The 12,047-nt window shown below is 37.6% G+C and overlaps 1 protein-coding gene across 3 annotated transcripts in view; it reads left to right on the top strand.

Annotated features, from left to right (window-relative positions):
• LOC133524039 (uncharacterized) overlaps positions 1-11,390 on the top strand; it is a 74,612-nt gene extending 63,222 nt beyond the window's left edge. Inside the window, exons 4-8 of one of the 3 annotated variants that reach the window (XM_061859815.1) lie at positions 3,683-3,796; positions 4,385-4,508; positions 5,853-5,940; positions 7,884-7,982; positions 9,628-11,390. In XM_061859815.1, the coding sequence (XP_061715799.1) occupies positions 3,683-3,796; positions 4,385-4,508; positions 5,853-5,940; positions 7,884-7,982; positions 9,628-9,948 (746 nt within the window). In that variant the 3' untranslated portion in view covers positions 9,949-11,390. The remainder of the gene's footprint in view (positions 1-3,682; positions 3,797-4,384; positions 4,509-5,852; positions 5,941-7,883; positions 7,983-9,627) is intronic. The other 2 variants (XM_061859813.1, XM_061859814.1) reach the window with 2 other exon arrangements.
• The last annotated feature ends 657 nt before the right edge of the window (positions 11,391-12,047 follow it).

Genomic DNA, 12,047 nt, shown 5'->3' with positions numbered 1-12,047 from the left:
GCATGTGTGGTGTCAGGCGCTGACACCGTGCAGCATGGCCGTGTTGGCAACAATGAAGAAACGTCACTGACTGCAGCTTCCGGTGGCGCTATGGCGCGTAAGCGGTGGTTCCGGCCGACAGAGGGCGCCACTTCGTCGAATAAAACCGGCCTGCTCGGCGGTGCGCGACTTCTTGCGGGGTTGGCACTCGACACGAGAACATCGTCTATACTGGAATTACTATTGTATCACGTGATTTAAAAAGCATAATTGTAATTAATATATTGTTAAATAAAATAACTTTATATATTGGGGTTCCTGGTTTCATTAAGTTATCTACCGGCAGTTTTCAGTCACGACTTTTCGTAGCATCTGTCATCCCGTACAGGTGTCATCTTGGCTAGGCCCCTTGAGAAGTTGAGTTGAGCGCCACTGTCTTGTAAGATATGCCATTTTGGCTTAAAAATCACGACCACTCTATATGTAGGTATCGCCAATGAAGAAGTTTTTGCTCGAGAATACGTTTAGGTACAGCGATCTGCTAAAGTGCATACCAACTTTATGAATGAATTTTATTCATAAAGTGAGTAAGCACTGTTGCAGCTGTGTGCACCGTTATGCTTATCGACCAGTACTTCCCTAATATGGGCAACTTACGTCCACTTTAGCGTGCTAACCCGATAGTTTATGCCACAAAATTTTACTTGTCGGATTAAAAGTCGAACAAAAAGTTAAAAAAATGGTTGCAGTCAAAGTTTTAAACTGTGTTTTGGCAGCTTTAAGCCCTTTGAAGGACTGCCAATACCAGACGTTCTGACGTCTGGTAAAGGAACAATCTAGTTTTTTTTCGTTATTTCAGCCACGCTTTATAGTACAGATTTTGATATGCCACTAGCATATTTGCTCAGGCACTTGAGTTGCTTCGTAATCCTACTTAGGTTAGATCAAGCTGGGTTGGCAGTGATGTGTATTGTGTTTTGTGGACCATTATTGACCGTAAATAAATAAACGATTATGATTATAGCCCAGACTGTGCAAGTGTTATTTACACGTCATCATTTCATAGAAGTTTGACGTTTAAAATAACACTTGCACAGTCTAGGCTATCAAAATCGCTGCAAATTTAGCTTGGTCTAACTCTATAAGCTTAATGATTTTACCTTCTTTTGTGAGTAGATCTAATTCCATAATCCGAATGACGAGTTCTTTTTTAATGAATTTGTTTAAATTTAAAACTTGATTGTTTGCTAGATAGGTTTCAGAATTATAGGAATCAATACTTACTTAACACTGGCTATTAGGATAATTAAATACTTGTCGAAAACGCAAAGGAGCAAATAAACACACAAGAACATAATCCTTCTTTTATTGGAGTTATACAACGATTTAAAAACATCTGACAGCAGTGAGCTATAAAAAAAAACACCTGTTCCACCGTCTTCATAAGTCAATCATATCTACATAATGCATAACATAACTCACCGCACAGCAAGCAGCTGTGCTCAGCTGTATGAAGGCTTTCCATCATGTGCTCTAATGTTTGCCTGAATACAGGCCTGCACGTAACATACATCATTGCTAACGGCTAGCATTTACATTTTAGTTTCACATAAACCCACAGTGTTACTATTATAAGCAGTTATATAAGTAACTGTAACTATTATTCTCGAAAGACAGCGGCGGGCCATAGCGATGAGAAGCAACATGCTGGCACGTCGGTTTGCTCACTGTTCCGACCAAGCCAAAATAACTTTGTTCAAGGCGTACTGTCAGGCGTTCTACACTAGCCAGCTGTGGTACCATTTCACGAAACGATCGTTCAATAGACTTCGAGTACAGTACAACAACGCGTTTCGTGCAATGTTACGGCTACCGTGGCGGTGTAGTGCGTCTAGTATGTTCGCCGAGAACAGAGTAGATGACTTTTACGCTATAATGCGTAAAAGGCACTGGTCGTTTGTCGGGAGAGTGAGCGAATCGGCGAACAGTATTGTTAAAGTAGTGTATACAACCTGCTACTGTATGAGCAAGGTTTCCCCGCTGCACCTATATAATTAGCCTTAATTTTAATTGTATATTTTATTTTGTTGTATTGTTGCGTTATTGTAATTTAATGGGTTAATACCTGAATAAATAACATTTTTATTTTTTATTTATTTATTTATTATAAGTAGTAAGCGGGAAATTATTCATCATCTTCCTCGCGTTTTCCCGGCATTTTGCCACAGCTCATGGAAGCCTGGGGTCTACTTGGCAACTAATCCCAAGAATTGGCGTAGTCACTAGGTTTTACGAAAGTGACTGCCAGCTGACCTCTAACCCAAAGGGTAAACTAGGCCTTATTAGGATTAGTCCGATTTCCTCGCGATGTTTTCCTTCACCGAAAAGCGACTGGTAAATGTCAAGTGATATGAGCCGGGGTTTGAGCTCGCGACCTCCGCTGTCGTCGCACGCTGTTATCGCTAGACCACCAGGACCGAAAATTAGTATTGGCTTTTTTCTTTGTTTTTTAGGTATTTTGTCGTTTTTGTATGCTGCTTGTGTAACCAAACAATTAAAAATCAACGTTACACTTGCTAATAAATTAAATACACTGACTGCTCTTTATAACTGTTGTTATATTGTTTTCAATAGCGCTAAGGTCCTCCATGACGCACTTTTACCTTTAAGATGCTTTAGCTTCATTGCATCTTAATTTCGTTTTACCTATTTACCAAAATTCCTAGATCTCAAAACGGAATACTGTCAAAATGCCTGAATCTCATTATGCCTACTAATGACCATTTTAAGAAATAAACCATTTGATAATGACATTATGAAATTTAGATGCAATGAAACCAAAACTTTGAGTTGACTGCATTATCTTATATTGCATACCTACTGAACTATGCTAATGGTGCCGGCGCTTTCATTACTTGGTCAAGGCAATGTACTGCATATGGTACCCACTGTGTAATAATCCTTTAGTCGGATTGAAATCTAACTGTTCTGTTCTGTATGCTCAGAATCAGACAATAAACACAATCAGTTAAAATTTGCCATGAAATATTTTGAGGCTCGAATTTATTTTTAGTATTGCCTACCTAATTATTTAAAATCATTGTTAAAATATTGGAAATACTGAATAACTTATTGGTTTCAGTACCCCTAGTGTAAATAAATTGGATTTCGAAACGTGACGTACGCGTTTGCGTTTAGTCTCATTTTGTATTGGATTTAGAAAGAGCGCGCCAAGCGGGACGTTTTGGAAACTCAAAATCCTATACAAAATGAGACTTAACGCAAACGCGTTCGTCACGTTATGATGTCGATCAAATTTACACTAGGGGTACAGATTGACAAAACTAACTGGTGAACACAAAACTACTATAAAAACGGAAACCAACTGTTTTTAATGCAAAAACGCAAAATTAATCTTAATTAAGGCCAAAAAATTAACAGATACAAACAATATAGACGCACGAAAGAAGAAAATAACTATAAGTTTTTTAGTGATTCCGTCATTTTTGTAATAAAAGTTGTTTGTCACTTACAGACTCTATTGGCGGAAACAGAAGTTCCTTATGAAATTTAAAATATTTATTATTTTGTGCGAATGTTTTATACTTTATAGACGGTTAAGGAGGGCATCTCCTTACTGCGATTATGTTGATGATTTTCAAAATCATAATCTTTTGATTTTCAAGTTTTCTGTTGTTTGCAGAGTGGAGTGGCGCGACCGGTGGGCCTCCGGCAGAGGTGGTTCTGCGACTGCACCCCCCACAGACCACCCTCACAAGCAACATCTCCTCCATGTCCAACTCCAGTGACACTACCAGTAAGTCTGTCCAATTTGTAATCTAAAAATGCTGTCTTATGGAAAGAGGGATATTCTGCCCGATTATTGACTCAACTTCAATGCGTTTACAATGACAATTTGAGTAAAATACGGTCAGACTGGACATTAACTCTTCATCATCATCATATCAGGCCTTTATCGCCCACTGCTGAGATAAGCCTCTCTTCCAGTACGCCACTTGTCCCGGTCCTGAGCTAATCTCATCCAGAAGTGACCCGCAATCTTCCGAATGTCGTCTACCCAACGAGCCAACGAACGCCAGGGGCTTCTTTCATCCGAAAGCGGCCACCATTCCGTTAACATTTTAGTCCACTTGCCATCACTCTGCCTAGCAACATGTCCCGCCCAACTCCATTTTAGGTTGGTAATGACGCAACCCACGTGTAGCACCCTTACCCTTACCCCTTAGTAAAGGTCATTAGCCAGCACTAGAATCCTTTCTATTGATTAATGAAATAACCGTATATTTAGTTCTTGCCTCACTATTAAACTTCCCTGAGTTACACCTCGGGCAAATGTCTTATTCTTTGCATAAACTGAAAGTGAAATGTTATTTTCTCTCAACAGATGGCAGCGGTGTAGTCGTCCGAGCAGAGGAAGCCCTCATAGTAGCCTTCGTCCTCTTGCTGTGGGTGGCGGCCATAGCGCTCTTCTTCAACCGTTGGGGCAAGATAAGGTGCGTCTATAAACTGTACGTGGACTTCCTCCTTTTTATGAGCACCTGTAGATTTGAGCACACTCGGTGGATGCGGTGTCTTGATCCGTGGTCTGTGGTTGCAGTACTACAACTACCGGGAAAAATGCATATAATAATGATATGGCAAAACAGAGACGTCAATTACATTGACGATAACAATTTTAGTTACTTTTGTCAAATCTTATCATTATGTGTTTCGTAGAGAATTTTTGTACACTATTTATATAGCCTCGGTGAATTTAAGAGATTTGAAATATGAATTATAGCAGGCAAATGTCGCTTTAAAATGTAAGTATTCCGATATGAAAGATATCCTAGTTCATATTTTAGTTATTTACGCTGTGATAAAGAAATGTAATAAGCCTCATAACTTTGTACACTATTTAAAAATATAAACCACATAATCCACCGAGTGTGTATCTTGGAGTGCACTGATTACAGTCTTCAGATTCGTAGACTACAAAATCTGCCAAGAAATGCCTATTTATGAACGGAGCGTTCTTTTTACGATTCTTGTTGAATGAAACTGGCAAAAACAATATTTTCTTAATTAAGAGGATAGTAAACAACCGCCTCTCCGTACAAATGTAGCGTAGTTTAGATTATTTTATCTGGATATTAACATTATAGAAAATAATTTTACACAATTTCATATATAAAATTGACCTATGACCCTTCTTTTGACTTTTTGTCACGTTATGATTACTATAAGAATTACTAGGGAAACATTTCCCATACAAATTATTAATTAGGCACTTATAATTTCATTTTAGATTCCATCAACTCTCAAATAGTCCTTACACCTTGGCAGGTGCTGCCTCTGCGTGCGTCCCATGACACAGGCAAGGGTAGGACAAGCGCATATTTCATTACAGTGTCAAAAAGGCCTCTACGTGTTGGTTTCGGCTCCACGCACGCCTTTCAAAGGTCCGGAACACCATTGTTTCGTGATGGGAAAGACATAATAATTATTACTATACCTATACTTATACCAAACTTAAGGGCATAGCTGTGGTTAATTTATATTGTGTAAAACGCATTTGCTACAAAGTTAATATCCAGAGAGGCAAGATTTGCCTCAACGCAGATAATACGCGTAATCCAGATAGATTACGTTGCCACTTTCGCCATAAATACGTCCGTATACTTATTTTAGAAACGGTTTTAAATATTTGTTGATATACTTAGCTTACACTGTCTGAACGTCCGTATCATAGTCCGTAGCATCCTCGGTCGTGCGCCGAAGGTACATCAGCGTACTTGGACATTCTACTATTGTTTACATGCAAAAATGAAACCATAACTTCAAGTTCAATGATACGGAATGACATTCCACAGGATGCTGGAGCCGTATCAGCCCAAGTTCCAACAACAGCATCGGCAGAGCTGCGCGCTGGCGGAAAGCTCAGTGTCCGTGCCCCCACATGTAAGTATCATTATACTGTTAACTTACCATTCGTAAACCTTATCACAAAGACAATCCAATAACACTGCTGGGAAATGAGCCAGAAAGATGGGAAGTGATTGGAGGCTTTTGATATGCGGAGAAGAACGGCGAGAATAAGTTGGACGGAGAGAAAGAAGAACGAGAAAGTATTCCGAATTGTTGGAGAGAAGAAGAATGTACTGAGGACAATTGAAAATAGACGAGGCAAAATGATAGGTCATTTGATAAGACACGACATTTTTTCATATGAATTGATATGAAAGGACCCGGAGCTTTGCTATAACCATTTTTAGGGTTCCGTAGTCAATTAGGAACGTCTGTCTGTCTGTCTGTCTGTCTGTCCGTGGCTTTGCTCCGTGGTCGTCAGTGCTAGAAAGCTGAAATTTGGCATGGATATATAAATCAATAAAGCCGACAAAGTCGTACAATAAAATCTAAAAATTTTTTTTTTTTTAGGGTACCTCCCCTACACGTAAATTGGGGGTGAAATTTTTTTTTGCTTTAACCCTACACTGTGGAGTATCGTTGGAAAGGTCTTTTAAAACTAATAGGGATCTTCAACAAACATTTTGTGATAAAGTGAATATATTCGGAGATAATCGATCCGAAAGAAAAAATAAATGTGTCCCTCCCCCTCTAACTTTTGAACCATAGGTCCAAAAAATAGGAAGAAAATCGTGGAAGTAGAGCTTAAGAAATACATTAAATGAAAACTATAGCGGACATGATCAGTTTAGCTGTTTTTGAGTTATCGCAAAAAGTTTCCCCTTCATAGTAAAAAGACTTACTTACTTTAATTAGGTACTGATTATGCAAATTTGCCTATTTTGTTTAACTTGGGTGAAAGTCATCCCTTGGTTAACAATTTACTATACTTTAAGCTCCAGTTTAGCTTATTGTGACGGAAGAGTAACTACGGAACCCTACACTGAGCGTGGCCCGACATGGTCTTGGCCGGTTTTTTATTATATAATGTGATTAGCCCTTAAGAGTCACAGAAACCTTAGCCGCCTCCATAAAATCGAAGTTACGCTCTCATTACGATAAGCTGGAATGACATGAAACTTGGCATGGACATTTAAATGATATATATCTATACTTTGTTGTGGTATGGTAGTTTTAGTTACTAGGAATTGTAATAAAAAGAAAATAGTGCGAGTAAACGTTTTAATACATACATACAACTCTACACGTTTCCTAGCAACAAAAACTAGAATCAGATATAGATTCAGAGTGGGCAAATAAGAAGTATACATATTTTGTTTTATATATTTTAACTATATTAAGTTAAAAAAGATTTTTAAGCATGGTTTTAATAATATATTATTCAGGGTTGGCAAATACATACGGAACATAATGTGTGACATATTTCCACCTCTAACAGCAGGCAAAAACCCTTACCATTGCAATTTTCAGCATATATAATGCACATTTTCGGCGTTATTAATTTTAGGTTTTAATTGTTTAAATTTCATCAGCTTGTTAGCATAAACGCGTAAAGAAATAACACAGGAGCAGCAATATTTGGGGAATTTGGGTGCCAATCACCGTCACTTTTTCTGGAAATTAATCGAGCAAACAACGTATTTTAAACAACACAAACATATGAGAAAAAAATGCTTGCTGCTAGAGGTCGACATTTGGCAAAAATTATCTTCCGTATACAATTGCCAACCCTGAATAATATAGTTATGAGAAAATATTTAATAAATTTGCACTTAAACACAATGCACACAATAAAAATTTAATAACAAAGTGTAACACTCTTATTTGCCCAACCTGTATATGTACAACTTAAATGTTCATGCCAAGTTTCATGTTATTACAGCTTGTCGTTTTAAAATGACGCCCGTAACTTCGATTTTATGGAAGATTCTTTTCTACGGAGGATTGGTGAGTCTAAAATGAAGCCATTTTTGCAGCACCGCGCATCTCTATCGCGTGGTTGCGTGTCCTACGACTGCGGTGTGGGCTTCCCAGCCTACCAGCCATGTGGATACCTTCCTCATCGTCTTAGACAGGTAAATATTACGCGATAATATATCGTAATACCAATAGATTTTTTTAACTTGCATTAACGCTGTGGAATATAACTCGTAATTAAATCTTTATATTAATAAAAGTAACACAAACCCTTTAACGGCACAGTAATTTATATTTGTGCATACTTAAGCCTTATTAAACTTATTAAATACTTTACACCGCCATTATGTTGGTAATACTAATTAAAAAAAAATATATGAATCCTTTAATAAATATAACTTTGAGATGTATGCAAATTAAAGTAACTTGCACTCACTAGCCAAAAAATAACATATGAAACTTATAAAATAAGTCGATCAAAAGTATAAGTGAATTAAATATAGGAGTAACAGTCGAAATACATAATTTATTTTAAAACGTTTGGAGTATTTTACGTTGCAGGTATGTTTTTTGTTCATATGCATTAAGGTACTACGTGAGTACTTCGTAACAGCAAAAGTAATGAAAAAACTTGTGTATACTTTAGTAACACACAAAACATTCACATAAAAGCAAGAAACAAATCAATCGAGAAGTAATCTACAACTTATTTCACAAAGGTCTCGAAGAAAAATGGGACGAACATTTTTAAGGAAAAGATTTGGAAGACTGATCCCAGAAAGTTCAGACACAATTAATAAATGTAACTTTAAAAGCTTTTTATCGGAGAACAACTTTCATCAGCTTTAATGTACTTTAATAAAAATTGAAATGGCGCTCGTAAATTAGTAAAAACGGAGAGGTTTCAAAATGATTCGAATAATTCTAAAACAGTCACTTACTGCAGGTTTGGTTAGCATGTTAAGGCCCACTTGCACCATCCCATTAACCCAGGGTTAAGTGGTTAAACCTTTAACCTAATGTCAAATTGTACTGGTAATTTTAGTAACTTTAGGTTTAACCGGTTAACCCCGGGCTAGTGGAATGGTGCAGGTGGGCCTAACTGGGTGGCGCAGTTGGTAGGATGACTTGTGTAGCTTACAAGTTACAACCTTAGTGGGGAGCGTCCAGAGACTCATTCAAAAGAGCAAATATTGCACTTTTCGAGAGCCGTGGACCCTTAGGACACACGCATATTTACGGTTACGTTTGTTTAACATAAACATGCCCCGACTACAATTATACACCGTGGGCTGCTAATTCTCGACAGAATTTAAACTATTCTTGACTGCATTTAGAAACGAAAATGTCATATTTGCAAAGTTGTCTAAAATCGGTCTTGTTTTAGAGATAATGTCAATTCTTGAGAAAATTTGTTGCTCAAATAACTTAATGAAAAACGCCTTTTTTGCTGCGACGCTGCCCCTATGTGACTTGGTTTAGACATACCTACTGACAGACATTAAAGTCTGAAAGCAAACTCGCAAAAAAAAACTTTAAGACTTATTCCTTGTAATGTTGTTTTTTTTTGTCAAGATGAAAAAAAATAACGTGGCGTGAGCAGAAAACGCAAGAAAAAATGTTTTGGACAGATTTTTTTTTGCCGTATTGACCAAAACTCATATAAAATTTTTTGCTCCCTATGACCTCTGGAATGCGTGGTTAAAATCTGCCGGATTTTACCAGCCCACGGTGTATAAGTATTTTTACTACTCAAATTTTTCATCTTTGTCTAAGGTGATCATTAGATAACATCTTTTCCAGAACTCCGTCTTCGTCGGCAGCATGGGTGGCATGGCGCTAATCCCCGAAAGCCCTCCGCGGCGCTCGCGCTCCGTCGCCGACCTCCCCGTCCTCGTTCCGCCCTCTGACCCCCCGCACGCCACCCCCCGCTCCTCACGTGCCGCCAGTCTGCACAGCGCCGTAGACCTCCGGATCTGCGTACCTTCCCCACGGGCATCTAGGGCAGCGAGCCTACATTCCTCAGTAGACATGCCGGGGTCCGTCCAAGTACATATTCGAGGGTCTGGGGGTAATCTGAATAAGCCGAGAAGTCCAAGAAGGTTGACTATAACTAATGTGTGAGATCCGCCTGTTCTACAGTCTGAGAGGTATTAAGCTGGCCGGACTGATTTAAGAGGGAATCTATATCAGTTTGACTAGTTCATGAAGTGAAGTTTGTTTCTTTTGACTGGTTTCGCAGTGTGCCTATAATTGGTGTCACTGCCATGGAAGCTACTCTTTTTAAATAACCTCAAACATAAAATAGAATTCAACTAGTCGTTACGAATTTTATATATTTCCTGAAATCAATCAAAAAAGGTATAATTATGTTGCAAAATGCCTTCATTTTTCCACCTCTCGGATTGTAGAGCCGTCGTCTACCAAGAAAATTTATAAATTATATATATTTCACTTCGACTGGCTCATGTTTTTATCCTACCACGTCGGTAGCAAACAAGAGTTTAAACTTCCTCTTGGGAAGAAATTGTTTTCTTATGTTGAATTATTTTTGGAGAATAACTCGACCATAACTCGAGACTACTCCGAGAAAGAACTCATTCCACAGACAGTGATCCTGAAGGATATTTCTCCATGTCATCTGCTATTTTCTGAGCTTCTTTATCGTGACACTACATTGCTCGTCCCAAACTAACATTACCTACTTGCGTTTTCACATGCGACTCCATATTTGAAGTCGTGCTTCAAAGTAGAAGTCGCGCAAACTCCATGTCCATGATATTTGATGGAAATATTTTAGGTCCAGAAATATACTAAGTAACTTTTTAGTTTTGTTTGTATATTCCTTTCATTAATTTACTTGTTCTAGTCGAACCCTGAAAACCAATGGTTTTAAATTTCATGTAAATGCCGCTGAAGATGGTCTTGCATTTAAATATACTGTTGTATAAACTTACGATTGCGTGATAGTGCACTACCTTTAAAATAATTTAAGTCTGTTTTCTGCCAGCGTGCATTCGTTCGCTATTCGATGAGACGTTTCATCTGATATAATTCAAAATGTTGATGAAAGTAAATCCAGATCAAAGATCGACTCGTTTAAAATTTGTGTTATGAGCAGGTCCATTATGGAAATATGAGTAGAAATTCTGATAATATACGAAGTAAAACTTAATAACGTCGAACAGAATAGTGTTTTTTCAGATCATAGTTATTTATATATATTTATTGATATTTCTACACTTAGTTAATAAACCCCAAAGCCGCGGACTGGACACAAGCGGTGCGCGGCGCGGCGAGCGGCAACTCAAGGCCATTCAATACGTTGCGTTTGGCCATATGTATGATATGAACGACCTTGATTTGCCGCTCGCATTGCCGTGAGCCGCTGGCGTACATATATGACTCAATAATAGGGTGTAGCCTCATATTGTATAAAAAATTGCTCAATGTGATTTTATAATATATGTACTTAATTCCAAAGTGTCAAAATCAGACATTGGTTATATAAATATGAACTCAAAATTGATGAAATTAAAATACAGAATAGATCCATATTGTTTTATTTATGTAAAGAATAATAAATCAAATAATGATAATTTAATTACGTGAATATTTCTTTGTAATTATGTTTGAAATATTTTGTAAATTTAAATTTAATTATTCGTAACGTAACGTTATGTGCAATACGTATACTTATTTTGGTTATTCTAATATAACCCTCTAAGTAACATAATTATATATTATCTGTATGATCAAAGTACCAATTAAACTTAAAACTATATAAGCTATCCTCTTTCAACGTTTCCAGTAGAGTAGTGTCTTATCTCTTTCTCTTCATATCTGTGCTCGTGTGTAAGATCTCTTAGTGCGTTGGACGCAAATCATTAGTCGTGTGGTGCTACTATAAGAAAAGAAATGTATACCTTTTTTTAATGTAACTGAATATTTTTGGCGGTAAGGTAAAACATCTTAATAATTGATACTCAAATGCAAATAAAAGACACTCTGTTTGTCAATTCTATCCCAATGAATACAGTTTAACCCTCTAAAGCCCACTTGCACCATTCCACCAACCCAGGGTTAACCGATTAAGCCTGCAGTTACCATGGTTACCAGTACAATATGACACTGATGGTGTCCATGGTAACTCCAGGTTGAACTGGTTAAACCAAACCAGATTTAAAAAATATACAATTTAAGCCGCGTTGTTTCTTTAAAGT

The sequence above is a fragment of the Cydia pomonella genome, chromosome 13 (assembly GCF_033807575.1).
Source record: "Cydia pomonella isolate Wapato2018A chromosome 13, ilCydPomo1, whole genome shotgun sequence".
Classification (NCBI taxonomy): Eukaryota; Metazoa; Arthropoda; class Insecta; order Lepidoptera; family Tortricidae; genus Cydia; species Cydia pomonella.
This window is presented reverse-complemented; position numbering and strand designations above follow the sequence as displayed.